Source organism: Microtus pennsylvanicus, chromosome 9, assembly GCF_037038515.1.
Source record: "Microtus pennsylvanicus isolate mMicPen1 chromosome 9, mMicPen1.hap1, whole genome shotgun sequence".
NCBI classification, from domain to species: domain Eukaryota; kingdom Metazoa; phylum Chordata; class Mammalia; order Rodentia; family Cricetidae; genus Microtus; species Microtus pennsylvanicus.
Window position 1 is genome coordinate 108,895,529 of NC_134587.1, and position 27,662 is coordinate 108,923,190.

At 57.2% G+C, this 27,662-nt stretch overlaps 1 protein-coding gene and 1 long non-coding RNA gene across 17 annotated transcripts; one reads left to right on the forward strand and one right to left on the reverse strand.

The window, feature by feature from the left end:
• The first annotated feature begins 117 nt into the window (after positions 1-117).
• Positions 118-25,900, forward strand: Mast3 (microtubule associated serine/threonine kinase 3). 16 transcript variants are annotated; one of them, XM_075987144.1, is made up of 29 exons: positions 118-198; positions 5,283-5,314; positions 7,955-8,044; positions 15,244-15,332; positions 15,408-15,477; positions 15,627-15,647; positions 16,024-16,102; positions 16,273-16,430; positions 16,502-16,577; positions 16,899-17,108; positions 17,251-17,352; positions 17,435-17,567; positions 17,985-18,043; positions 18,526-18,611; positions 18,684-18,892; positions 19,153-19,291; positions 19,916-20,048; positions 20,143-20,308; positions 20,772-20,873; positions 21,026-21,148; positions 21,383-21,492; positions 21,666-21,802; positions 22,124-22,350; positions 22,527-22,745; positions 22,851-23,077; positions 23,302-23,424; positions 23,545-23,681; positions 23,759-23,940; positions 24,389-25,900. In XM_075987144.1, exons 1-29 carry the CDS (start codon positions 160-162, stop codon positions 24,910-24,912), a joined length of 4,002 nt encoding a protein of 1,333 aa, XP_075843259.1. In that variant the 5' UTR covers positions 118-159; the 3' UTR covers positions 24,913-25,900. The 16 variants fall into 16 exon arrangements, with proteins under 16 accessions (XP_075843259.1, XP_075843260.1, XP_075843261.1 ...); XM_075987145.1 differs by having other exon boundaries at positions 15,411-15,477; XM_075987142.1 differs by lacking the exons at positions 118-198; positions 5,283-5,314 and adding exons at positions 6,931-7,069; positions 7,754-7,857 and having other exon boundaries at positions 15,411-15,477.
• Positions 8,713-11,655, reverse strand: LOC142857963 (uncharacterized). The gene is made up of 3 exons (XR_012911892.1): positions 11,466-11,655; positions 9,093-9,385; positions 8,713-8,775 (listed from the first exon to the last, which is right to left on the reverse strand). It is a non-coding gene; the product is annotated as an uncharacterized LOC142857963 (long non-coding RNA).
• Positions 25,901-27,662: the final 1,762 nt, after the last annotated feature.

A 27,662-nucleotide genomic window follows, 5' to 3' on the forward strand; every position in this document is an offset into this window, starting at 1 on the left:
AGCTACTGAAGAACGTTTCTCGAAGTTGCGAAACGCTCAGGACCCGAGGGGCGGAGCCACCCGGGAGTCAGCTGACCGAAAGAACCAATGGCGTTCAGGGGCGGGCCCGGAGGACTGGGGCGGGGCCGGGGGCGGGGCCTCCCGCAGGGACACTCAGCGATGGACGAGCCGAGCCTCCTGCGGCGCCGCGGGCTCCAGGTGAGTCTTGGCTGGCGGGCTGGCGCGCGGGCAGTGCCTTCGGGGCGGGGAAACTGAGGCAGGGAGTGAGGAAGGCCGGGGAGCGTCAGGTTGCGCCCTTTCCCACCTGCTGCACAGAGCGTTTCACGCGTGATGGGAAGGGAGGGGTCTCCGTTAGATAGATGGGGAAACTGATGATGGGCCTCTGGCGTGAGGAGAAGGAGCTCCAGGGTCCCCGCACCACAGCCGCCGGAGGGCGCCGAGCTCCCGGGTGTGCAGTTTCTGAGGTGGACAGAGCCCAGCCGCCGGCCAGTGTCGCCGCAAGCAGCTAGTCCCCTGCCTCCGGTCTTTTCCACAGATGAGGAAACTGAGACCCTTGCTAGGGAAGCCACCCCCACTTGGCTGCGCGCCTGGGATTCAATCTCTCCAGGGTCACAATTCTGTTTGACGACGAAGGACCTGCAGGGTGTGTGAGTGTGGTGGCTTCTCCGAGCCCGGTTCCCGTTTTACCGCATTTGTGCCACCGGGAAGTAAGGACGAATGCAAGTCTAGGGCACTCAGGTTATGAGACTGTGGGAAACGACACCTCTAGCCTCCCCGGGCCTCAGTTTGCCCATCTGTAACATCTGCAAAACTCGCAAAGGTTTGCCTCGTTGGTTCTGAGGCTGGGACCACACGCCTAAGTGGTCAACAGGTTTGCGGTGGGGAGCCGCTCACCACCTATTACCCTGCATCTATTGAGCGCCTGCTGCGTGCGAAGCCTCAGTTGCATTAGACCTGAGGTAGGCGTAGGCTGCCCTGGCCGCGGGAGGCTGGGCACAGGGCAGGGGAGTTTGGGGAAGTGAAGATGAAGTAAAGCTGCTCAGAGGGGGGCAGTGGGGCGGGTCCCGGGAGCGAGCCTAGCTGCCCAGACCCGGGCGGGAAGGCGGGAGTGGGGGCGGGGTTGATGCGCGGCGAGTGTCGCCAGGGCCCCAGTTAGATGCGAGCCCGCCCTCGGCCTCTTAAAATAGAGACGCCGCCTCCGGGTGAGCAAATGGGGGCGCGGCTGACGTCAACAAGCAGGACCTATTCCACTTGGGGGGATAAATTTTTCCAGATGATAGGTCCCAGGTTACAGACGGGGAAACTGAGGCCCGTAGAAGTATAGCGGTTCTCAGGGTCAGGAGACCATGGGTGGGCTTCTGGGAGTGGAGGGGTGTGCAGGAGGGAGCGCGAGAGGAGCGAGTGCAAAGGCCCAGGGCCACAGGGCCTGGAGAGGCTTGCTCTGAAGTTGGGCAGCCAGGCGTGGTGGGGCACACCTTTAATCCCAGCCCTGGGGGCGGGGCTAAGGCGGTAGGGCCCAGAAGTTCAAGGACCGCCTAGGCTCCACAAGAGCCTGTCTTGAAAAACCCAAACAGCAAAATGATCCCGAAAAACCCATTTCTCAGTTAGAGCTGGGTTCGAAGGATAGGGCTGAGCGGGGCCAGCGAGAAGGCTCCTAGGGTAAAGGCGCTTGCGACCAACCCTGACGACCTGAGTTCAGTCTCCGGAATGGTCTTCCACATTCGCTGAGGCACACCGGTACAAACAGTAAATAAGTACACGTGAGTGTAAAAACGGACGAACAGCCGGGTGGTGGTGGCGCACGCCTTTAATCCCAATGGGACAATGGGGAGCTGTGACAGGTCCTGGAGTGGGGATGGCCTGCTAACAGGAGACAGGAAGGCTTAGCGGACACTGGAATAAAGGCCAGAGTAGGATAGTGTCGACAATCCTATTTTAGAACCCCAAGTTCCAGCCCGGGTTAGAATCAGTTCTAGGCCGGGCAGTGGTAGCGCACGCCTTTAATCCCAGCACTCAGGAGGCTGAGGCAGGCGGATCTCTGTGAGTTCGAGGCCAGCCTGGTCTACAAGAGCTAGTTCCAGGACAGGCTCCAAAGCTACAGAGAAACCCTGTCTCAAAAAAAAAAAAAAGCAGTTCTAGGCTAGTCTGTACTACTGTGCTACAAGGAGGTACCCTCTGTAAATTGACATCTGTAAGAAAACAGATGTGGTTTCAGGCCTTTTTCTTGCCTTTGGAGTCTTCTCTGACTCCTTTAACTGGCTAGTGCCTCAGCCAATCAACAGGGCAGGCTGCCTGTGTTTGGAAGCTGAACCCTGCTAAGGGCAGAGGCTCCATTCTTAAGTGCTGGAGGAAGCCCCTCTGGTAGCCAAGGCTGGCCCTGAACTAATGGTCTTGACTCCACCTCCCAAGTGCTCTCCACCAGGCCTGGTTGATGGCGCTGGGGTAGCTGGAAGGCAGGCAATGTTCTCTCCTGTCACAGGATAGCCCATATGGGGGTGCCTGCTTCCCCCACCCAGCTTTACTTAGCCTGAGTTGGATCTTTGTTAATGATAATGGTATATGCCTATCATCCCAGGAGTTGGGAAGCTGAGGCAGGAGGATAGCCTCGAGTTCTAAGGCCTGCCGGGGCTCCAGAGTCAAATCCCTGTGAGGTGGGCTCTGGGGTCTTTCTGCGCAGCTCACAGTGGCCAGTTTTCTCAGTTATAAGATGGGTGGTCCTCAACTTCGTGTAGACTACTTACCTTGGCTCCTGCGCTCCATGACCAGCTCGGGTTCCTACAAACTGTGTGATCTGTAGGCCAAGACTGAAACGTGGGGACAGCACTCCGATCCACGAGGAACCCCTAATCACAGATTTAAAGGGCAGACTCAGTTGGGGCTCAGTTGGTAGAGTGCTTGCCCAGCACGCCTTAAGCTCTTGGCTCCACCCCCAGCACTCTTAAACCACGTGGAGTACGTGCCAACCTAGCAGTCAGGAGGTGGAGACCGGAGGATCAGGAGTTCAAGGCCAGCCTGGGCTACAGGAGAGGGATTCTGTGTCAACGACAAAACAGAGAGAGCCCCATAGCGACACCTTCCTGTGATTTCAGCTGTCTGGAGGCTGAGGCAGGAGGATGGCGAGTTTCAGGCCATCAGCCTGCGCTGCAGAGAGAGGCCCCAAGAAAAATAAACAACAGCCAGTAGCGGGGCGTCCGTGTGGGTGTTGCCGCGGGAGCAGATGGCGAGGGGGCCGTGAAAGCAGATGGCGCGGGGACGTGTGGGCCCACTTCCGGGGAGCTTTCCGGGGCCTGGCAGCACCCCGCGCCCCGCCTGGAGTACTTTTGTGTGTTGGGGGCGCGTTTATACTACTCGCTGACGATGCCAGCACGCGGTTCTGTGAGACCTGCTGCTTTCTAAAAGAGTTAACTGGGGCACAGAGAGGTTGGGCAGTTGATGGACGACACACAGCAGCATCCCCAGATAGGAAGAAAACGGCCATGATTGGGGGGGTACCAGGCTGGAGCTCCAAGTTTGAATTCTTTTTCTGGCTTGGTAGTAGGGGAGCTGGTGTAAGACACAGACCTTCATGAGTGGACGAGACAGAGAGGAGACCGTAAGCCCTAGCACAGCAGAGGCCCATCCCTTCTGCCTGCCAATCCCCGGCCGCCCAGTGGTCCAGCGCCTGGCAGTTTTCGCCCCCCTCCAATTGGCTGTGGGGACGGATGATGTCACTGGTTGCCATGACAAACACCAGCCTAGGGACGTGGGTAGCCTGGAGCCCACCAATGTAAAAATAGTCCGTGTCCCCAAAGTGACCGCCCCAGTGAGTTTGTCTGTTGAGTTGGGGGCATCTAGAGAGCCCATTTCTCAGCTATCCCACCCTGTCTCCGTGCCTCAGTTTCCCAACCTGTACAGTAGATGCTTGATAAATGAGACACGACATGGGCAGTTTCTGCTTGGGCGGGGCTGGATTAAACAGTGACAGGAGTCAGAGCAGCGGACAGTAATGCCCCCTGGTTGCTGGTGCAGCCTTCCTGATGCTAAACCCTTATCCCAACTGGGGAATCACAGCATCTCTAAAGCATCTCAAGGCCTGCACGGAAGTCAGGGGAAACCTCCCTGATGCAGTTGGTAGTGCAAGTCTGTCCTTTCAGCAGTTGAGAAGCTGAGGCAGGAGAATCACCATGAATTCAAAGCCACCCTGGGCTACATACAGAGAGTACTTTGAAAACAAAGCCAGGGTTGGCTACTTGGCTCAGCCAGTCAAGCCGCCTGCCGCAGCGTTTGGCAGCCTGGCTCCTTCTCTGGGATCCACACTGGAAAAGAAAAACCCATTCTTGCAAGTTGTCACAAATGTGCCATGATACAAATACTCATGCAGATTTCCATGTGTATGTGCTCCAGTGGACCCCAAGGCCAGGGCTCTCTCTTGCCTTCTGTGTACTACAGGCAGCCAATTTTTTGTTTGTTTTTCGGAAACAGGGTTTCTCTGTGTGAGCTTGACTGTCCTGGAACCCACTCTGTAGACCAGGCTGGCCTGAGATCCGCCTGCCTCTGCCTCCTAGTGCTGGGATTAAAGGTGTGCGCCACCACCGCCCAGCTTCCGCTATCTTTTTTTAAAAACTGTTTATCTTTATTTTCTATGTATTTTCTTTTTTTCTTTCTTTCTTTTTTTTTTTTTTTTTTTTTTTTTGGTTTTTTGAGACAGGGTTTCTCTGTAGCTTTGGTGCCTGTCCTGGAACTTTCTATGTATTTTCTATGTATGTGTTTTGCCTGCACACATGTCTGTGTGATGACAGCAGATCTCCTGGACCTGGAGTTATAGGCAGTTGTGAGCTGCCATGTGGGGGCTGGGAATTGAACTCAGGTCCTCTGGAAGAACAGCCAGTGTTCTTAACCGCTGAGCCATCTTTCCTGCCCTCACTTATCTTTTGTGTGTGTGTGCGCACACTTGTGAAGATCTGAGGGCAACGAACGAAAGTCAGTTCACTCCTTCCTCTGTGTGGGTCCCAGGGATTGAACTCAGGTGGTCAGGCTGGCAGGCACCCTTACCCACTGAGCCATCCTGTTGGCCCATCTATATTTTAAATAGTCTCCTTCCCCGCCCCCGCTGGCAGGGCCAGGCTTGGGAGCCAGGTGAGCAGTACTCAGGTGAGAGTAAGGCCTAAGTTGCTCACAGTGTGGCAGGCCGCCTTTGGTGTGGGCGAGGTGTGTGGCGTGAGCAGGTCTCGACATGGCTGACATTGCTGTGTAGTGGGGGGGAGACTTCCTTGGTTGACCCCACTTTCTGTGTCTCATTTCAGAAGGAGCTGAGTCTTCCACGCCGGGGGCGCGGGTGAGTAATTTATTCAATGATTAGTATAACCACAACATTGCCTTTTCTTTTGCCATTTTCATGTGTGTGCGCATGCACGCACGAGTGTGTGTGTGTGTGTGCACTCACAAAGCAAAAACCAAACAAACAAAAAATGGTCTTCCACCTGATTGTTTGAGGCAGGGTCTCTCAGTCAAATCCAGAGCTCAGCAGTGTGCTCTGGAGAGTTGCCAGCTCCACTTTCCCAGGCTGGGTCACTGGTGGGTTCTAGGGATCCGAACTCTGTTCCTCACTATGAACAACCATCCCTCCAACCACTGGGCCTTTCTCCAGCCTCTTCCTTCTTTCTTATAAAAGAATCCCTCTCAGCTTGGGATCCAGCCTAAGCACAGCATCATGGCACCTCCCTGTGAGAGGCACCTGAGCCACATGAGACCCTGATATATATATATATATATATATATATATATATATATATATATATATATACCATTCTCTGCAGAGTTTAAGTCCACTGTCGCCATTCTCTGCAGAGTTTAAGTCCACCGCCGCAGATTCTAAGGTCACCCCAGATTGCTCAATGGGTAAGGCATTTGTTATAGTGCTTGGCACCCAAAGCAATCCCCAAGTTGTCTTTGGACCTCCAAGTGTGTGCAGAGACACTAAATAAATAAATGTAGAAAAAGCAAAAGGGGATTGGAGAAATGGCTCAATGGTTAGGTGCTCTGGCTGTTCTTCCAGAGGACCTGGGTTCAGTTCCCACAAGGCAGCTCACAACTGTCTGTAACACCAGTGCCAGGGGATCTGACACCTTCACACCAATGATTTAAATAAATTATTTAAAAGAAAAAAGAAAAAGATTTAATTCTTAGCACTGAGGGAAAAGTTATGAAATATTACCTCTAGCCCAAGTACATTGGAATGGGCTTGTGTACCCCAGTGAGACTTGCTTCCTTTCGGCGCCCGCCAACAGAATCTGTGGGGCTGGCATCATCTGGGGAGATCTGCAGCGCAAAGAACATTTTGTTCTGTGTGTCCTGGGTTTACAGATGGGGTGGGGCTTACCTCCTGTTCACTGAGAGCAAACAGCTCTGGACACCCCACCTTTGCAGGCTGCGTGTGCTTCAATTGGGGTCTAAGAAGCTCCGTGTCTTTTTGTGCTGGACACCCTCCCTCGGGTTCTTAATGGGAACACAAACCATGAAATGTGTGTGCTCAGGGAAATTAAACAGAAAGAGACAGGCGGTGGGCCTTCACTTGGAGGAGATGAGGCTTGATCTTGGAGAGGATGAGCGGTGAGGTGGGAGTCACTGTGGGGACAATAGCCTTCTAGAGGGAACGGCGTGGGCAAAGGCACTGGGGTGGTACCTGGCAGCGGAGGGGGAGCTGGCTGAGGTAGAGGAGGAGACTTGGGTTCTGAACGAAGCCTCAAAATGACCCCAAGTCATACGCACTATGGCTGTGCTGGGGCGGGGTCGGACCTTGCCCTGAGTGCGCTTTGAGGGACCGGGGGAGGGGAGGTGGGAGGAGCGCAGTGAACCGATCTCGAGGGTGAAGTGAGGGCCAGAGTCCTCGGGAAGTTGCCAACCCTACATCACCCGTGCTATGTGTGTCTCCGCCGAGGGCTGTCAGGGACCAGGTCTGTGGGAGAGCGGCGATGGGAAGCAACAAGCCAAAGCGATCCGGGTGAGGGGGTCGCGGTCTGCCGGGCCCAGGTCGCCTTCCCTTCCAACCCATGGCTGGGCGGACTGAATGTCCCAGGACCTGGCCAAGGAGGTTAGGACTGCAGCCCCCAACACCCCCTACTCCCCTACCCCCACAATAGAGTGCTGGTTCCGCTGGCTACCTTGCGCACGCACGCCCTCTGTCTTCTGGTGCTCAGCCCCGCCCCACCGTGAGAGGCTCCGCCTCTGTCCCCACCCCCAACTCAGTTCTTTGGTGTCCCGCCTCCAAGAGCCCGTCCAGTGGCCACGCCCACCCAGAGGCCCCGCCTCGAGTCCTGCAAATTGCTTTAATACGCCCCGCCCATCGAACACATTGTGAGCCCCCCTCCCGCCCCACCGACCACAAGTCATACCCAGCTATGCGACACTAGGCCCCGCCCTCTTTAGAATACGCGGTTCTCCACGGAAGCCCCACTCTACATCCCATAGCTCCACCCCGCACCCCATTGCCTTGCCTATACAACAGATGTCCCGCCCCACTCCCATACCACTGCCCCCAGAAGCCGGGCTCGGCTCGGCACCCATAGCCCCTCCCATGACCCCGCCTTCAACCCATAGGCCCACCCACAGATGTAGCCCCGCCCCTGCCAGCTCCGGGGGGCCTTTAGTCCGGCCGGTCAACTTCTCGGTCCCGCCAATGGTCCCACCCCTCAGCCCACCTGCTGTCCCGGCCCCGCCCCTCGACCCGTGGCCCCGCCCCCGACAGCCGCGGGTGCGAGCGTCCCTCACTCCGTAGTCCCCGCGCGTTTGCTCGCGTCCGGTACCACCGGGCGTCGGTTCCCGCGGTGCCGCCATGAAGTCCCGCAGGGAGAAATTGCTGATCCCGGCGCTGACGCTCGAGTGAGTACCGAGGCCCGAGCACCGCGGTGCGGCCCCCGGGAGCCCGCGGGGGTCACGCCGGGTCGCCGCGGGGTCACCGCCAGCCTCTGTCTTGCAGTCTGTCGCCGAGCAGCCAGAGCCCATGCTTGCTGAGCCCCGGCAGCCCGAGCAGCCCGTGCAGCCCGTCGCTGGGCCTGCAGCCCTGGAGGTGAGTGGCGCCGCCCCGCTCGCGCGCCCTCCGCTCGGGCCTTCACACCCCTGACTACCTGAGGCCTCAGCGTCAGTACCTCCCCGATCCCGGACCCCGCGGGAGCGCCCAGCTGCAGGCTGGCGCTGGGCAGGTGTCCAAGGCGACGCCAGAACTTGAGCCCAACAACTTCCGAGACAGGTGCTGGATTCCCAGGGCCCTGCCAGGTTGTGACCTCGGGACCCACTGGAAACGCCTCCCTCTGGTCGCACACAAGCCCAAATAGGCCGCCCTAGACCGAAAAGAAACAGTTCACCGACTGGGGCCCGACTCTGCCCTGACCATGTTTCCCAGCTGAGGAAACTGAGGCTCAAAGACAGGCCTGTTCTGAGGCCATAAGTGGGGCCAGCTTGGCCACCACACCCTACCTCAGTGACTGCTGGGCTTCAGAGGCTTACCCCTCTGAATGTCAAGAGCCTTAATTTACCGGGGAGTCATTACATCTTACTATGAATGAGCACACCCTGTAAATTTTGAATGGGGAATACACAGAACACTAAATTCCAGACAATGAATGGGGTCACCTTCATTTACTCGGCAAACACTGTCTAGGCACCGGCCAGCACTCCCGGTAAAAAGCCGGTAGGTGTGAAGTAGAATAACATCTCCCTCAGAAGCTTCTCAGTTGGCCGGAGGAGGCGGCCAGGGAATGGCTGACTAATGACGAACGAGCTGTGTTCAGGCGCCGACCCCTGGGGAGATGAGGTTGACCGGGTTTGGTGAAGGTTAGCCCCAGGCGGCTGGGACCGGGTGGGGTGGAGAATAGAGGCCGTGGGGGGTCTAGAACTTGTGGTGGAAGCTAGTGTGCTGGAGCTGGTCGTGTTTGCCCAGGGGAGGCAGGGACTGCTGTCACCACACTTACTGAGGAGTAGGTGGAGGAGGCCCAGGGGCATCCTGGGAGGCAGTGTGTGACCAGAGCATCTCTGAGCCCTTGACTCCGAACCCGGGGAGGGCAGACCAGAGAGGGAGGGCCCTGGGCTGCGGACGCCTGTGACAGAACAGGTTTTACCTGGAGGAACTGGTGGAGGCTCTATGGGGACCAGGTAGCCACGGTCACCACCAGAGGGCAGCAGAACCATTTCGCCGGAAGTCACACAGGGCCTCAGCTTCCCTCCCTGTACTGGACCCGGATGAATCTGATTTGTCTGGCAACCATTCGCACCTCAGTATGAGCCCTTCTGATCCAGGCACGAGAGGAAGAAGTCCTCCAGTGTCCCGCGATCCCTAAGGTTCCAGGTCTTTTGCACTTGCCACCGCCTGTTCAGAGCTCTGCCCTCTTAGGTTTGAAGGCCTCCCTGGCGTCTGAAATGGAGACATTTCACGTGTACTCCATCCTTCCTTAACCAACTCCCTAAACTGGACCCCATCAGCGCTGGTTTCCATGGCTCCACCCCTGAGCCACGCCCACGGCCCCTCACTGTGGGATCCTAGGCAGGGGCTCCACTCTTGAGGCACACGTCTGGTCCTTGGTTTTTTGAGACAGAGGATTTGATTTGTTTGTTATTGTTTTGTTTGTTTGTTTTTTGAGACTTTTAACTCGTCACAGGGCTTCTCTGTGTAGCTCTGGCTGGCCTTGAACTCACAGAGATCCTCCTGCCTCTGCCTTCCAAGTGCTGGCTGGGATTAAAGGCGTGTGCAGCCACCACCTGGTGAGAGAGCTTTTTGTTTGTTTTTAAATATTTATTTATTATGTATATACCTTTCTGTCTCTGTGTGTGCCTGTAGTCCAGAAGAGAGCACCAGACCTCATTACAGATGGTTGTGAGCCACCACGTGGTTGCTGGGAATTGAACTCAGGACCTTTGGAAGAGCAGCCAGTGCTCTTAACCGCGGAGCCATCTTTCCAGCCCCCAAGAGAGAGAGCGCGCGTTTTTTTTTTTTTTTTGTACAGTTTAGGTTGCTGGACAGCCTGACCTCGCCTCACTAGTGTTGGTGGGAGGGGTAAACCCTGCTGCGTGCCCATCTTCCTGTGTGATTACTGGTGTTCATTTCCTTCAGAACTTTGAGACCCTCACAGGCTTGGCCTGAATCTTTCTGCTCACACTGTATGCTCAGGGCAGGGATACAGCAGACGTTTATTTGATGTTCTGGTGAATGAATGGGAAGCAGGTGGAGGGCTCTGTTGTCCGTCAGGGCCTAGCACAGATGGAACATAGACTTACCTGTGGGGGACAGGGGCCACACCCTGTGGCATAGGGGAAGAGACTACAGAATGGCTTGGTCAGAGTAAGATGCACCTAAGCCTTTGTCATTTAACTGCAGCAGCAGAAAGGCAATGCCAAGGTCACAGAGCTGGTCACGGGTGGCATTAGCCCCTGTCCAAGAGCATTGCTGGGAAAGCCCTAGGGAGCTGTGGGGTGTGCGCGGGGAGCTGTGGGGTGAGTGTGAGCGGGAGCTGTGGGGTGAGTGTGAGCGGGAGGCTGTGAGTGAGTGTGAGCGGGAGCTGTGGGGTGAGTGTGAGCGGGAGCTGTGGGGTGAGTGTGAGCGGGAGGCTGTGGGTGAGTGTGAGCAGGAGGCTGTGGGGTGAGTGTGAGCGGGAGGCTGTGGGGTGAGTGTGAGCGGGAGCTGTGGGGTGAGTGTGAGCGGGAGGCTGTGGGGTGAGTGTGAGCGGGAGGCTGTGGGGTGAGTGTGAGCGGGAGGCTGTGGGTGAGTGTGAGCGGGAGGCTGTGGGTGAGTGTGAGCGGGAGGCTGTGGGGTGAGTGTGAGCGGGAGGCTGTGGGGTGAGTGTGAGCGGGAGGCTGTGAGTGAGTGTGAGCGGGAGCTGTGGGGTGAGTGTGAGCGGGAGCTGTGGGGTGAGTGTGAGCGGGAGGCTGTGGGTGAGTGTGAGCAGGAGGCTGTGGGTGAGTGTGAGCAGGAGCTGTGGGGTGAGTGTGAGTGTGAGCAGGAGGCTGTGGGTGAGTGTGAGCGGGAGGCTGTGGGTGAGTGTGAGCGGGAGGCTGTGGGTGAGTGTGAGCGGGAGCTGTGGGGTGAGTGTGAGCGGGAGGCTGTGGGGTGAGTGTGAGCGGGAGCTGTGGGGTGAGTATGAGCAGGGTGTCCTGTGCACCAACCTCTCCCTCCAGACAGACACTCCGCATTAGCATAGCAAAGTTCTCCAGAGTGGGAAACAGGCCAGGGGGAGCATGGATGGGCAGGGTTTAGGGACTAAAGTCAGGGGGATAGCTGTGGCAGAGTATCCCAGGGCACAATGGTAGGTGGGTGGCTTTTCCTGGACTAGAAGCCTATGAGACCCAGGCCTCTGTCCCCATTTGGGTCCTCAGAGTCAGGAGGCTCTGAGTCTTTTGTAGGGGATCTAGACCTGATACCCAGAGTCACAAGTAGCCATTGTAATCCTCTTTGTCACACCTATCCCTGGGACTCAAAGCACGTGTGTGCTGTAGCTCACCCGTTTCTCCCAGGGCTACCATGATGTGGTCCTCAGCGTCTGTTCCTGGAAGGAGTTCAGCTCCAGTCTTCCCTCTCACCTTCTGTGAAGACAGGTGCTTGCCGCCAATCCCAAGGGTGATAAAGTGCTGAGAACGGGCCCAGGTCTTCTCTCCTACAGCCCTTCTTTGTTTGAAATTATTCTGAATTTCTTCATTTGTTTCCTGTTTATTCTCTCTCCCATCTGAAACCAAAGACCACCCCCCAGGTTACCCCTACGTGTCCCAGAGGCAGTTCAATAAATGTTTATGAATGAGTGGATATGGATTTGTGCTCTAGTCAGCAAGGGTGGGGACACCTGATGTGGCAATGTCAGGGGGCGACTTGAGAAGAGGGATGGACTGGGGACACCTTAGGCTCCTGTGCCTCCGTTTCTTCTTGTCCAAGATATGGGGGTCTGGGCTTCAAATCCCAGCAAGGCTGGGCTACAAAATGTCTAACGGTTCAGGGAGCCGAGTGCTGTCAGAATGACCGCCAATGACTAATTAGGTCCTAGGGGAGAAGGACAGATTCCTTTGGTAACTCAGTGTATGCTACTTACCTTTGGTAATGGCTTTCATGGCCATGCACGCAGAGTCTGTTGGCACCACGCCACATTCACCGCAGGGGTTTTACAGATGGGAAAGAAAGGGTCAGCGCTGGGCTGACGCCCCAGGGACAGGGACAGACCCGTCGCATCAGCACCAGTACCGCCGACGACCCACCCCGCTACCCGGGCCCTAGCAACGCCCTGCCTCTTCTGGTAAATGCCAAAACAACGCCCGAGTGATGGCACGGGGCTTAACGACGCCCCGCCCTCACTGCACAGAGCCCTAGCAACGGCCAGGTAACCCCGCCCCTTCTGCTCAGAACCCTAGCAACATTCTGCTCTTGCTGCTGAGGTCCCACTCTCATCCTAGAGCCCCTTTCCCCCCACACACACCTGGAGCCATGGCAACGGCCTGCCAGTGTTGCTGAGGTCCATAGTAACGCCCCGCCCTTGCTACGCAGAGCCCTAGCAACAGACAGGTAACCACGCCCCCTCCGTTCAGACTATTAGCAAAGTCTTGCCTGTGATGCTGGGGTTCATAGCAACGTCCACATTCGCTCCAGAACCCTAGCAACGCCCTGGCCATCCGTAAAGGCCCTCGCGTTGCCGGGCGCCACTTGCGGGTTCTAACTATGCTCCCTCCCAGCGCTTCCCGCAGAGCCGTAGATGTGAAGGTTCTCTAGGGGCGGGCCCTGGCAACGCCCCGCCCCGCCACCATCCTCCATAGCGACGCCACGCCCCTCGTGCTCCGCCCCTTGGTTGGGCGGGGCTCCCGGCAGCGCTTCCTCCTTGCGGGCCGCGCGCGCTCCTGTTAGCCCGCGGCCGCCGCGCCGCTCCGCGGGGCTCAGGGCGAATCCGGCCTATCCGGCCGAGGCCCCGGCGGGCGGGGGGCGGCAAAATGTCGGACCCTAGCTACTGGACGGCGGTGGCGGCTCCCGGACACCGCAGCCGCTTGGCCAAGGGTGCGCTGCTACAGCGTTCCAAAAGGTAGGGGCAGCTCGGAGTGTTGGGTCCAGCTGGGGACGCCCGGGATTCGAACCCGAACTTGGGGCTGCGCAAAGCGAGGAATTTGAGAAGAATGAAGCGGTCTGTACTGAGCGCTCAGCGGAAACGGCCGCAGATGCAAATGCTCATGGCCCTGGCTGACGAGTGGGTGGCGGGTCTGCAGTCAAGGCATGCCTGTCTTCTCCCTGGCCCAGGTTCCTCCTCCTCAAGGTACAGGCCAAGTGAGAGGTGATTCCTTATCCAGACCCAGGCACTATTGCAGCTTAGCTATCACCATGCTGTGTGACCCCAGGGAGTCACCCAGCATCTCTGTGTTTGGATTTCTCTGTGTTTAGGTTTGTGTAGATAGGCAAAGTCTGGGTTGTAAGGACCCTAAGTATTGAATCCAAAGCTTCGGTTGTTCCCGGAGATACTATGGTGCCCTGCTTGGTTTACGGGCCTATTAGAACTGGCATACAAGGAGATGTGTAAACAGTCCTTTAACGTGTGCTCAGGTGGGATGATCCCAGGATCCCAGGTTGTTTTCAAGGCAAGGCCTGTAAGCATGAGGGAGAGGAGCCAACCAATCTCATTGGCCCCCCTGCAGGACGTGGGGGCAGCTGGAGGCAGAGAGGGTGTGGCTGCCTGTGTGTCGTGTGCAGAGGGGGGGCGCAGGAAGTCCTGCAGGGACCTTTGGGTTCCGCTTCTGCACCCACACCTCAGCTCAGGGGGCAATTCCTCCCACTTTTGATAGCCGCAGCCCTGCTTACCTGAGTGGGGAGCAGGCACAGTTGGTGGGTCCCCCAACTCAGGGCCGATTACTACTGCTGAGTTCCACACCTGTGGCTTAGCTGAGTCTGGGGGGTGGGGCCTCCTGCCGCAGGCTCTGAGAGCCTGTGTCCCTCTAAGGCTGTTTTCACAGGGTGAAATGGTTCTGTGAACCTTTGGGTGTCCCGATGGGGAAACAGAGGCTCCCACATCAGCATCCAAGCTGGGCCCAACTCCCTGCCACACTCCTGCCGCTCAACCTGCAAGCTGTGCCCCTCATCACCCCAAACCCTCCCTGCCTCAAGGCCCCGCCTGTTGCTCCCTCTCTGACACTTCTGCAGAGCTGCGTTGGTGGAGGGCTGTGTGGGCTGCTCTCCTTGTCGTCTGTCAGAGCTGCTGTTGCTGGGTGACTGTAGGGGGCTGGGAGGAGGGCAAGGACCTAGTGTCTCCAGCTCTGCAGAGGTGGAGGCCAGGCTCAGGGCCCAGTGGCCTGGGCTGGGGTCAGGACGGGTGGCCCAAACAGACACGGCATCAGAGGAGAGAAGAGTTGGGCAGGGGTTAAAACATGGACAACCAGCCTGAGAGTCACATGCTGACTTTGGCTTTGTGTTGTATGTAGCCCACGCTGGCCTGTGATGCAGAGAGAATTTGGGATCCTGGGAAGGTGGGAACAGCAGCTTTAGGGACAGAGGGGTACCTGCTTCCCACAGCCATGGCTCAGGAGCATGGCCTGTCTCCCTGGCCTGACTCTCAGAGTGCCTGGCAGGGGTCATGGCGTAAGATGCATGGCCAAGGCTGGGAAGTCTGTCAGTGTGTCCTGGTCATGTGCCAGTGTCCGCATGAAACTGGATGGGCTTCCCACCATGTCATCAGTGGACCAAGGATGGAAGGAGACCGGAACAGGCTGTGCCCCGTGTGTTGTCCCAGGACGTCAGCCATTGGGTCACCCTCTAAGTCCCAAGGCCAGCCTTTGCTGAGTGAGACTCTGACTCAAAAATAAGAGATGTTTGAGCCGGGCAAGTTGGCACACACCTTTAATCCCAACACTCAAGGAGGCAGAGGCAGGCAGGTGGATCTTTATGAGCTCAAGGCCAGCCTGGTCTACAGAGCACATTTGGAGGACAGCCAGGGCTATCTCATTTTGAAAAACAAAAATGGGATGTTAGCCGGGCTGTGGTGGCGCAAGCCTTTAATCCCAGCACTAGGGAGGCAGAGGCAGGCGGATCTCTGGGAGTTCGAGGCCAGCCTAAAAAAAGGGGGGGAGATGTTTTCTTAGGGATGACCCCAGTGGGTCCTAGAACCCCCTGCTAAAAACCCTTAAAAGGACCTATGCAGGAGTGGTAGCGGTTGGTCTCACCCAACTTGCAGCCATCCTGAGCGCACTGCAGCTGGCTGCACAGCGGGATGCATTGGTCCCTGCTCCCTCAAGGTTGCCCTCTAACCTGTCATCCCTCCACAGCTGCCGCAGTGGCAACCGAAAGAGCCTAGTTGTGGGGACACCCTCACCCACTGTCTCCAGGCCGCTGTCACCGCTGTCTGTCCCAACAGGTGAGTGGGGAGATCCAGGCAGGTGGCCGGGTCCTGCGTCCTAGCTCCACCTGACTCAGTCCCCGCTCCCACCAGCAGGTAACAGCCCCTTGGACAGTCCTCGGAACTGGGCCGCAGCAGCTGTCAGCTTCCCCTTTGCCCGGAGGTGAGTGCCTGGCCTCCTCACAGAGCTGTACCCTCACAGAGCCAGACCTGCCCCTCATTGATGTTTCCCCTTCTTTTGACCCCTTCCCGCCCGGTTCTGGTGATTTCTCCCCATGGCTTCTGCCCTGGCAAACACATGGCCCTCCATAGCCACCTCTCTCATGGTGACAGGTAATTCGCAGTCCTGTGAAGCACAGGGGGCTGCAGCCTACTCAGAAATCGCTAACTCGCTGCCAGCCTCGCTGTTCACTAACCAAGAGCTAACATGTGTGCCCAGGGCCTTCAGTTTCACCAAGTATTGAGCGAGCACCCTGCATCTGGGGGCTGAAGCCTCTCCTTTGGAGTGTCCTTGGGTTGTTGGGGGCCGGATCCTGACAACCAAAGCCTAGGTGGCACCTGCATCAGGAAGGAGGGCTTCCTGGAGGACAGTACCCTGGGCCTGGCTGCCTGCTGCTGGCTCCTTGATCCAGAAAATGGGAATCCGCCCGCACAGCCTGCTGCAAATGGCCGCCAGGCTGTCTTTCTATCCGCCCCTGTCCCTCTCCAGGGCTGATGGCAGAAGATGGTCGCTTGCTTCTCTCCCGTCCTCCGGCTATGGAACCAACACTCCCAGCTCCACCGTGTCGGTACTGACAGCTGCTCTGGGCAGGTGGATGGGGGTAGACTGGGGTGGACACACGCCCTTTTGTGGCATGGCGTGTGGGGCTCGCAGTGGGCTGGAGCCTTCAGCGGTCCTTGGCAGGGGGCGATCCTGGGGTGCTGAGTCCAGCCATGACCCTGACCTTCTTTGTACCAGTCGAGCTCGTCTTCCCGGGAGCGTCTCCACCAGCTTCCCTTCCAGCCCACAGCAGACGAGCTGCGCTTCCTGTCCAAGCACTTCCGCAGCTCAGAGAGCGTGGTGGAAGAGGATGGAGGCCGCTCCCCGCGCCTGCGCCCACGCTCACGCAGCCTCAGGTAGGCTTGGGCTAGGGCCCCTCCACCCATCAGGCCCCTTGGTGTCCCTCACCCCCGTGTCTTGCTTTCAGCCCTGGACGCACATCTGGAACCTTCGACAACGAGATTGTGATGATGAACCACGTGTACCGGGAGCGCTTCCCCAAGGTGTGCTGCAGGCCTCTCTGCCCCAGCTGCCACCCTCAACCAACCGGGTCCACTAGCCAGGCCCGCCCCTTATCACTCATCAGAGCCCCGCCCACCGACAAGGCTATGTCCCTCCTGTCAGTCACCCCAGCACTGCTCACTGACTGACCTGTCTCACTGCTGTCCTCCACCAGCCCCACACCCTGTCACACCCTGGCTACGGCCCCGCCCCCCGACTGGCCCACCTTCAGTCAGCCGTCGGGCCCCGCCCCCATTTGGTCCCCTTGCCCTTTACCCCCCACCCCATCTCTGCTCCTGCCATTCATCCCCAACCTTCCGCAGGCCACTGCGCAGATGGAAGGTCGGCTGCAGGACTTCCTGGCAGCATTTGCTCCTGACAACCGCCTGGCCCTGGCAGATGGTGTCCTGGGCTTCATCCACCACCAGATTGTGGAGCTGGCACGGGATTGCCTAGCCAAGTCGGGCGAGGCCCTGGTCACCTCCCGCTATTTTCTGGAGATGCAGGACAAGCTGGAGCGGCTACTGCAGGATGTGCGTTGGGGCGGGGCCTGGCAGGTGGTAACGCCTTTGGGTGGCGGGGTTTGCAGAATCCCCGAAGCTCCCTATCTGAATGTGGGTGCGCTTCGTCCACTTGTGGGCGGGGCCTCACCAGGTGTCCCCCGCCCACCCGCAGGCTCATGAGCGGTCGGACAGCACAGAGGTGGGCTTCATCGTGCAGCTGGTCCGCAAGCTGCTCATCATCATCTCCAGGCCAGCGCGGCTGCTTGAGTGCCTGGTGAGCCTCCGCGGGAGTCCTGGGGCTCGGGGACCCCTGAGAGTGTGGTGGTGGTGGGGTGCTCACGGCTTCTCCTGTGCAGGAGTTCGACCCCGAGGAGTTCTATCATCTGCTGGAGGCCGCAGAGGGCCAGGCCCGCGAGGACCAGGGTGTGAAGACTGATCTGCCACGCTACATCATCCGCCAGCTGGGCCTGGCCAAGGACCCTCTGGAAGGTGTGGGGGGGGGGGGTCCCTGTGGCTCCGGGTCTGAGCTCCACTCTGCTTCCCCCAGACACTGACCCTGTCACCATGGGGTGATACGTACTGAGACTAACTAGGGCCTGCTGACTGCCAGTTCCTGGAGCAGAAAAGTACTGGGGGCTCCTCTAATTTTTTTTTTTTTTTTTTTTTTTTATTTTTCGAGACAGGGTTTCTCTGTAGCTTTTGGTTCCTGTCCTGGAACTAGCTCTTGTAGACCAGGCTGGTCTCGAACTCACAGAGATCCACCTGCCTCTGCCTCGGGGCTCCTCTAATTTAGCAACATCTGGAGCACTAAGGGCCCAATCTTTTCTAGAAGATTCTATAGCTCTTGCTTTTGGGCTACATAGCGAAATTCTATTTAAAAGAAAATCTTACCTTTTTTTTTGACAGAGATTCAGCCCCTGAATGACCTTAATGAAGACCAGTCACCGGCTCCTGAATACCCTGAGGTGAGTTACAAGCTGAGGTAGTCATGTTTTTACCTTGTCCTGAGTGGCTGGAAGAGGGGGTGAGTTTGAAGTGTATGTTTAATAGACAGGTGTGATCTTAGGGCTGTGGCTGTGGTGGGACTGCCCCATCATATAGGTTTCCCACACATGGGCTGAGCTGGGGTCTTGAAGCATGTGTATGAGTTTGCCAGGAAGCAGGCTCTGTTTAAGAAAAAAAAAAGTAGCCGGGTGGTGGTGGTGGCGCACGCCTTTAATCCCAGCAGTTGTGAGGCAGAGGCAGGCGGATCTCTGTCTACAGAGTGAGTTCCAGGACAGGCTCTAAAACTACAGAGAAACCCTGTCACAAGAAAAGAAAAGAAGAAACTAAAAAACTTGCACACTGATTGGACAAGTTTGGACAAAGAGGAAGTAGTAGCGGTCAGTGAGACAGCCCCTTAGACTTGGGGACAGATTTGGCAACCCTGAGCTTACCCCTTGTGTAGAGCCGTAGCCTGGGCTGTCCATCCCGGAGGAAGCCGTGTGAGAACGACTTTGAGACCGTCAAGCTCATCAGCAATGGAGCCTATGGGTGAGTCCTGGGTCGGCTGGTGCGGCGTGGGCCTTGGTATCATAGCTGCTAGCTTCCCGCTCCTGTGCACAGGGCCGTCTACCTGGTGCGCCACCGGGACACGCGGCAGCGCTTCGCCATCAAGAAGATCAACAAGCAGAATCTGATCCTGCGCAACCAGATCCAGCAGGTGTTCGTGGAACGCGACATCCTCACCTTCGCTGAGAACCCCTTCGTGGTCGGCATGTTCTGCTCCTTTGAGACTCGCCGCCACCTCTGCATGGTCATGGAGTATGTGGAAGGTACGGCCCTGCGCACATCTGCCGGGATCCAGAGAGGAATGAGTGTGGTCCTGAAGGGCTCAGGAGGGCGGCGAGGCAGGAAGGGGAGCGTTAGCAGGCAAGAAGATCTCTGGGCGGGAAAGAGCTGGTAGTTAGGCACCAGTTGTGTGCAGAGGGCCATATTAGAGCTCAACCCTGTAGTGCCGAGGCTGGAGACCCCGCCCCATGATGACTTAAGCATCTTGGGCGTGTCCCAAGCCTGACCCCAGTCCCTGGTGCAGGCGGTGACTGCGCCACACTCCTGAAGAACATGGGCCCACTGCCTGTGGACATGGCGCGCATGTACTTCGCGGAGACGGTGCTGGCGCTGGAGTATCTGCACAACTACGGTATAGTGCATCGCGACCTCAAGCCGGACAAGTGAGTGTCCCGGGGCGAGGCTGGGTGCTGCTGGGGCGGGGCTCTGAGTTGGGCTGTGTCATTAAGGGTGAGTTGGGGCCTCAGGGGCTGCTTAACTAAACCTTAGCTTCAAAGAGACCCTGCTCATAGAAAGGCAGGGCCAATGTGCACATTGAGCACCTCCCGTGCAGAGGTAAGGGTCACTCAGTGCCATCTGTATGTGCAGCAGGAATCGCTGGTGTCTCGGCTGTTTGCTCAGTGCAGCTGTGAGCAGAAGTGTTCAGAGCCTGGGGTTTGCACCTGCTGTCTGTCTCGGTGCTTGTTCTGTGTAGCTGACACAGTGTTACAGACATGCAGAGGAACCGCATGAATGAAGAACTGTGTGTGCGGGAAAATGAGCCTCCAGGGGCTGTGGTTCTAAGCAGGAGATGCATTTACTCAGTGCATAAAATAAAGGTCACTGTGGGACATGGCGGCACACAGCTGACATCCTAGTACTTAGGAGACGGCAGCAGGGGTTCATGAGTTAAGGCTAGCCTGATCTACCTCGTGAGAGCCAGTCTCAAAAGAAAACTGAAAGTGTGTACATTGGGACTCAGCAGTCCTGGCGAGCACCCCGCCTGAGTGGCCCTGCCCTGCCCACAGCCTGCTCATCACCTCCCTTGGCCACATCAAGCTGACGGACTTTGGCCTGTCCAAGATCGGCCTCATGAGCATGGCCACCAACCTGTACGAAGGTCACATTGAGAAGGATGCCCGAGAGTTTGTGGACAAACAGGTGCGACCCAACCTGACCCAGGGGCAAGACTAAAAAAAAAAAAACCTATCTCCCAAACTCCCTCAGACTGGCCCCACTTCCCCATCCCGTACAGGTGTGTGGAACGCCTGAATACATTGCACCGGAGGTGATCTTCCGCCAGGGCTATGGGAAGCCAGTGGACTGGTGGGCTATGGGTGTCATCCTGTATGAGTTCCTGGTGGGCTGTGTGCCGTTCTTCGGGGACACGCCTGAGGAGTTGTTTGGACAGGTGGTCAGTGGTACGTCTTTTTTTTTTTTTTTATACGGTTTCTCTGTGTAATAGCCTTGGCTGTCCTGGAACTTCTAGCTCTTGCAGATCAGGTTGGCCTCAAACTCACAGAGATCCACCTGCCTCTGCCTCTCAAGTGCTGGGATTAAAGGCGTGCACCACCCTGTCAGTAGTACATCTTAAATGAAGGCTGGAGAGGTGGCTCAGAGGTTAAGATCACTGACTGCTCTTCCAGGGGTTCTGAGTTCAATTCCCAGCAGCCACATGGTGACTCACAACCATCTGTAATGAGGTCTGGTGGCATACATGGAGGCTGAATGTTGTATACACAATAAATAAATCTTTTTTTTTTTTTTTTAGAAAAAAAGGCTCTCATACTGGGAGGGGGACTACAACTGTGCTAACAGCACTTGGAGGGACTTGTTAGAAAAGTTCTAGAAAGGGCACCCTATGATTCCTCCCACCTTTCTCAGATGAGATCATGTGGCCAGAGGGAGATGAGGCACTGCCCGCCGATGCCCAGGATCTCATCACGAGGCTTCTGCGCCAGAGCCCCATGGACAGGCTGGGAACTGGTGAGCCATTGACTGTGGGGGCGGGGGCTGCCCACCAGGACAGAGCACATAGGACTAACCAGAGACCTGTGTAAGACTCTGAAAGAAGTAACTGGGACTGTGAGAGGGAGACGGAGTGGGGGTCACACAGGCCTGAGCCTGCATGTCTACAGGGGGCACCCATGAAGTGAAGCAACACCCTTTCTTCCTGGCCCTGGACTGGGCAGGGCTTCTGAGACACAAGGCAGAGTTTGTCCCACAACTTGAAGCTGAGGATGACACCAGCTACTTTGACAGTAAGTAGCTCGGGGATGCAGACGGGTCGGTGCCTCACGCCCCTGTCCACCATGTCTTCGCCCCTCCCCCCATTCTGTCTGTCTCCTCTTGAATGCAGCTCAGTATTGACATGCATGAAGTCCTAGCTGTGGACACAGCAGGGTCTGCCCTTCTTCCTGACCGAGTATTCCAGCACAGCCCTGAGCCGCTCAGGGTGTCCCCGGCCGCTCCAGCTTTTCCCTTCACTCCCACAGCGCGCTCTGAACGCTACCGCCACTTGGGCTCTGAGGACGATGAGACCAATGACGAGGAGTCGTCCACGGAGATCCCCCAGTTTTCCTCCTGTTCCCACCGCTTCAGCAAGGTAGGGCTGGGCAGCAGAAACCTATGTTCCTGAGTCTGTTTTGTTTGGTTCGCGTTCTGAGACAGGCTCACTCTGCTGCCTACCCTCCTGCCACAGCCTCCCCAGTACTGGGGTGACTGGTGTGTGCCGCCAGTTCCCCTATTATTGCCACTGAAAATCCCAACACCCTACAGGTTTACAGCAGCTCTGAGTTCCTGGCTGTGCAGCCTAACCCCACCTTAGCCGAAAGGAGTTTCAGCGAGGACCGGGAGGAAGGGTGGGAGCGGAGCATGGAAGGTGACAGCGGCCGCCGGCTGAGCACTGACCTCCGGTAGGTGGGCTGAGGAGCTAGGAAGAATCAGATCACAAAGTCGGACGTCATGGGAGCTTCCTGTTGGCCCAGTAGAAAAGAATGAGATGTAGGCCTATGCCTTGGTACATCACACTGCTGTGTTCCATGGCACAGCTGAGCCTTGGCTCCCATGGCCCCTGCTACCCAGGGTGCACTTGGCTAGCAACTGCGTTCATCCTTTGCGTTTCAGACTTAACAGAGGCAGTGTTGGCTAGAGGGTAGGATTGGAAACTGGGTTCTTAGGGTTGAGTAGGACTTCTCTGAGTGTGGCTGAGTGGCATGGGCTTCTCCATTAAACAGGCTGCGGTCCTGGACATGCGCCTCTTCCTCTCTATCCGACCGGGGTCCCAGCCCGGCTCTCCTAAGCACCATCAGCCTGGACACGATGCCAAAATTTGCCTTCTCGTCTGAAGATGAGGGAGCAAGTGCAGGGCTTGCTGACCCCAAGAAGCCTGTCTTCATTCTAGGGGAGTCTGATCCCCCACCCCCAACCACCCCAGTGACACCCAAGCCCTGCAATCTTTCTGGTAGGTGGACCTCAGGAGAGTCCAGACTGGGGGCTATCTGAGATGGATTTTGAAACAGGAATAGAAATCATGCTTTTATAGTAAGATAGGCCCCAGGCACTGCCAGAAGCTGCCTCTAGCTTCACACAGTTGGGCTGAGATGAAGAGGGTCAGGCTCACCCCTTTTGTCCCCCCAGCTGATACAGCTGTCCTCAGCCATGCCCGCCTTCGAAGCAACAGCACCGGCGCCCGGCACTCGACTCCTCGGCCCCTTGATGCTGGCAGAGGCCTCCGCCTTGGAGGCTCAAGAGACGCCGGGCCTGAGAAGCCCCGGGCCTCCCCTGCCTCTGGCGGGGGTGGGGGCCGAGTGCCCAAGTCAGCCTCCGTGTCTGCCCTGTCCCTCATCGTCACTGCAGGTAACCGCCGGGCTGGGCTCGTGCACTGGCTCCAGGTTGGGAGCTTGTGACCCCCATGGGAAAAGGATAGAGCCCCACGCGCAGTGTCCCTGCTGTCCCCCACAGACGATGGAAGCGGGGGTCCCCTCATGAGCCCCCTGTCGCCACGCTCGCTGTCCTCCAACCCCTCCTCCCGAGACTCCTCACCCAGCCGGGACCCGTCACCCGTGTGTGGCAGCCTGCGGCCCCCCATCGTCATCCACAGCTCAGGCAAGAAGTACGGCTTCAGCCTGCGCGCCATTCGCGTCTACATGGGTGACAGCGATGTGTACACAGTGCACCATGTGGTTTGGGTGAGTGTGCATCCTACTGACTTGGCTTGATTCTTGACAAACCCCTCCAGAACCCCACTGTGGGTCCCAGCCGTGGGAACCAGCGTGCTCTCTGTCCCTGAGTGAATCCTGCCCTACTCTATAACTAGGGGAAACAGGCCTTGGCTTAATAGAACTAGGCTCAGATTTCACAGGGGCCTGCGGGTGCAGCTTGGGGTGCGTGACCCCTTGTTCTGTGTCGGCAGAGCGTGGAGGAGGGCAGCCCTGCGCAGGAGGCTGGGCTGCGCGCCGGTGACCTCATCACGCACATCAACGGGGAGTCGGTCCTGGGCCTGGTGCACATGGATGTGGTGGAGCTGCTGCTGAAGGTGCGACCCGTGGGTCCCTCGCCCGCCCGCCCGCCCGCCCGCGTGTGACCACACCGTAGCTGCCTGTCCCCGGGAGGTTCTCGCCGTCTGGTGACTGGTGACTGGTGTCCCCTCCCGCAGAGCGGTAACAAGATTTCCCTACGTACCACCGCCCTGGAGAATACCTCCATCAAGGTGGGGCCTGCGAGGAAGAACGTGACCAAGGGCCGCATGGCCCGCAGGAGCAAGCGCAGCCGCCGACGCGAGACCCAGGATCGGTGAGCCGGGCAGGCAGTGGGGCCCCAGCTTCCTCGGCCTCCGCGGCCTCCCTCACTGTCACCATGCATGTCCCCAGGCGGAAGTCTCTGTTTAAGAAGATCTCCAAGCCGTCTTCTGTGCTCCACACCAGCCGTAGCTTCTCCTCAGGCCTCCACCACTCCCTGTCCTCCAGCGAGAGCCTCCCTGGATCGCCCACGCACAGCCTGTCCCCCAGCCCCACCACCCCCTGCCGCAGCCCTGCGCCGGATGCCCCCACAGGTGGGTGCACTTACAGCCAGGGTGGCTGTTTATAAGGCAGATGTAACAGCCGCCTGGGAGCTGGTGTCCTTCATCCCAGATGAAGAGTTCCAGGCCATTCTGCTGTACACAGCAAATCCCAGCCTAGCTTCGGCTTCATGAGACGCTGCATGGGAATATGAATTATATGCATATGTGTAATAGGAATCAGCAGGGGGGCAGGTGTGTGCTTGAGCTGAGGGGATGGCATAACGGCCTCCTGCTGATGGTCCACAATATTTAAGGTCAGACACAGCTTTAAGGAAGGGTTAAGAGGAGACAGAGAAGGCTCCTAGGAGGAGGGGGTAAATGAGGCCTGACTTTGATGGATGAATAGATTGTAACAGTAGAGGTTTGGGTTCCCATTAGTTTGGTTAGTCCAGGCTCTACCACCAGGAGGGGGACACTGACCAGTTCCTGTTGCCCACAGACACAACATCCCCACCCAGTGTATCCCCAAGTTCCAGCAGCCCTGCCTCTCCTGCCACTGGCCACACCCGTCCCAGCTCACTACATGGCCTGGCAGCCAAGCTCGGGCCACCTCGTCAAAAGAGCGGCCGCCGCAAATCCACCAGCAGTATCCCACCATCCCCACTGGCCTGCCCGCCAGTGCCCACGCCCCCACCACGCTCTCCATCGCCACTACCTGGGCACATCCCCATACCTGCACGGTCCCCTAGGCTCCGCAGGGGTCAGTCGGCCGACAAGCTGGGCCTGGGCACCAGTGAACGGCTGGATGGGGATGGAGGCCGGCGTGGCCGCGGGGCTGAGGCCGAGCTGGTTGTCATGAGGAGGCTGCACCTCTCTGAGCGCCGGGACTCCTTCAAAAAGCAGGAGGCCGTGCAGGAGGTGAGCTTCGATGAGGAGCCAGGACCACCTCGGGCGGTGCCCAAGATCGCTGTTCAGGGTGCAGAGGCCGCTCCTGGAACCCCAGGGCCAGCTTTGAAAGACTGACCACCACCCCTGCCGCAGTTCCTCACGGAGTTGCCATTCCCACAAACACCTGCATGGGGTGCGGCCATCAGCCGGGGACACATGCCAGGAGGGTGCTCCCCACCCAGGAAGTGCTGGGGTGGGGGTGCCTGTGACTGTAAATAGCAAGCCCTCCTACTAATTTATTACTTTTTATAAGCAATAGCCAAGCTGGCTGCCTAGCGGAGGCGGCTGTGCAGTCTGCAGAGCCTGTTCTGTGGGCCAAGACAGAGCATTCTGGGCAACTGTGTTTTCTAGTTTGTCCAAGTATCGGTGTATGTTGTGTGCGTGCCCTTCCCAGTCCCAACCCAGACCCACTCCAGGGAACACAGGCCTGTCCTGGCCCAGTTTGGACCGGACATGGCACATGCTTGTGACCCCAGAGCTAGGGAGGCTGAAAGGGGACGGCCAGGTCCGTGTGGTCTTCGTGTGAGCAACCAGCCTCAGACTGTCAGGCTACATCTGGCTCAGCTCCTGCATGCTTCAGCTTAGAGCAAGTGTGGGAACAGGGGGCTGAATGGTGAATGGTGAATAGTTCTCTAGATTGAGGTGAAACATCCTGTGCCCTCTAGAGGAGGCAAAGTCAGCTGGGAGAGAAGTGCTCTGTGCCTGGGCTGCTGTGTTTATGAGACTAACCCCAGTGCTCCTGGGTTCCCCCAGCTCTGTGTGATCCAAGCAGCTGAGGTCTCGGAGCTTTGTCTCACAATGGCCGAGTGAGATTCCTGGCCCTGCTGTCAGCTTGGTCATGGGGGAGCCCAGGTTATCCCCCATGATGCTCTGCAACCCAGCAGGCAACCAGTAGGTGGCCAGTGATGCAGTCTGAGGGCCCTGGGGATTCCTAGGCACTCAAACCTGCTCTGCACCCTCCCTGACTCCCAGCCAGCACTGCTGAAGGGGAGCCCAAGGCTGTGCATGACTAGCCCCCACCATCCTGGGGCTGGCACTGAATAAAAGCCCACGAAGACATCAAGCCTTGTATGTGCTTTGTGAGTAAGCGGGCAGAGGATGGGGAAACTGTTGGCTCAGTATCTGAGGTGGTTTTGCAGGAGTCTGCTTAAGCACTTAATCCAAGCCAAGCTGCATCCCAGCATCTAGGAGACTGGGATCCGGACCAGCCAGAGCAATGGGGCAAAAATCCCATCCTAAGATAAAACTAAAGAAAATAAAGTGTTTCCAGGCATGACAGTATGGACCTGTAAAACGGGTGACTGAGCATGAGGGTCAGGGCTCAAATGCACCTGGGCTTAGAACAAGACTGCCTCAAAAGATAAGAGCTGAAGCAATGGATAGCTGGGTGGTTAAAAGCACATGGCTTGCTCTTCCAGAGGACACGGTTTGATCACCCACATGGTGGCTCACAACTAGCCACTGTTGTCCAGTTCCAGGGTAACTAATGTCCTCTTCTTACTTCCACTCGCAGCAGGTACTCGTGGTGCAGACACACATGCAAGCAAAACACCCAGGCACAGGATAAAAATGAGAACAAAAGAAAACACGCCTGGCAGTGGTGGTGCAGCCTTTAATCCCAGCACTCGGGACGCAGAGGCAGGCGGATCTCTGTGAGTTCGAGGCCAGCCTAGTCTACAAGAGCTAGTGCCCGGACAGGCTCTAAAGCTACAGAGAAACCCTGTCTCGAAAAACTAAAAAAAAAAAAAAAAAAAAAGAAAAGAAAACAAAACAAAGCTGGGCAGTGGTGGCGCACATCTTTAACCCCAGCACTCGGGAGGCAGAGGCAGGTGGATCTCTAAGTTCGAGGCCAGCCTGGTCTACAGGGCGAGTTTCAGGACAGCCAGAGCTAGAGATAAGCCCTGTCTCAGAAAACAAAACATAACAAAAAGTTAAAAAAAAAAAAAAACCAGCGTGGCAGCATTCGCCTCTAATTCTAGCATAGTCTACACAGTGAGACCATTTCCAAAATGTGTAATTTAATTGTTCAATTAGCAAATAAGTTCATCTGTCTATATTTTCTCTTAAGGTATATTTAATTTATATGTGCACCATTTGCGTGCAAATCCCAGTCCCAGAAACACCAGAAGAGGGCGTCGGGTCCTCCAATTACAAGCGGCTGGTATTTACTTGGGTGTAAGGAACTGAGACCGGGTACTTGGTATTTACTTGGTATTTACTTGGGTGTAAGGAACTGAGACCGGGTTAGCAGCAAGCACCTAACCGCTGAAACCTCGCTGCAACCCCCTGCCTCTATTTTCTACCCTGGTCTTTGGGCTGAGCTAGAAAAGTACTCCCTCCGAAATAAGGCGAACAAGCTCGGCTACTTCCGGTGCTCCTGCAAATAATCGCTCTTAGCCTAACAAACAGCCAGCGTCTGTCGCTATTTCCGGAAACAACCGTGCTTCCGGGCTTTGGGCCACCGCGTTCTCGCGTGTGTTGGGCTGCAGACACTTTGGCTGTTTCCGGACGCCGAGGGTTGCCATGAGAACGCCTTCGCCTTTCACTCCTTCCATCGTCCGCCTAACTCGTCCGGTGGACCCGGACTGCTTCGGCAACTTCCGGAAGCCGTCGGTATCTCCCCCCCCCCCCAGTGTCAACTCCCTAGACTTGTATTTGAGGTCGTTGGGTTCTTTCCAGATACGCTCCGCGGTGTTGCAGCTTCACAACTTCGTAAAAAACAAACCCGCTGTCATAGTCCGGCTCTTCGGAACGGCTCAGGTGTCTCAGGACTGAGTCCGGCCCTCCGGCTTCGGAGGGAGCACTCGCTGTCCCCGCCGGGCTGC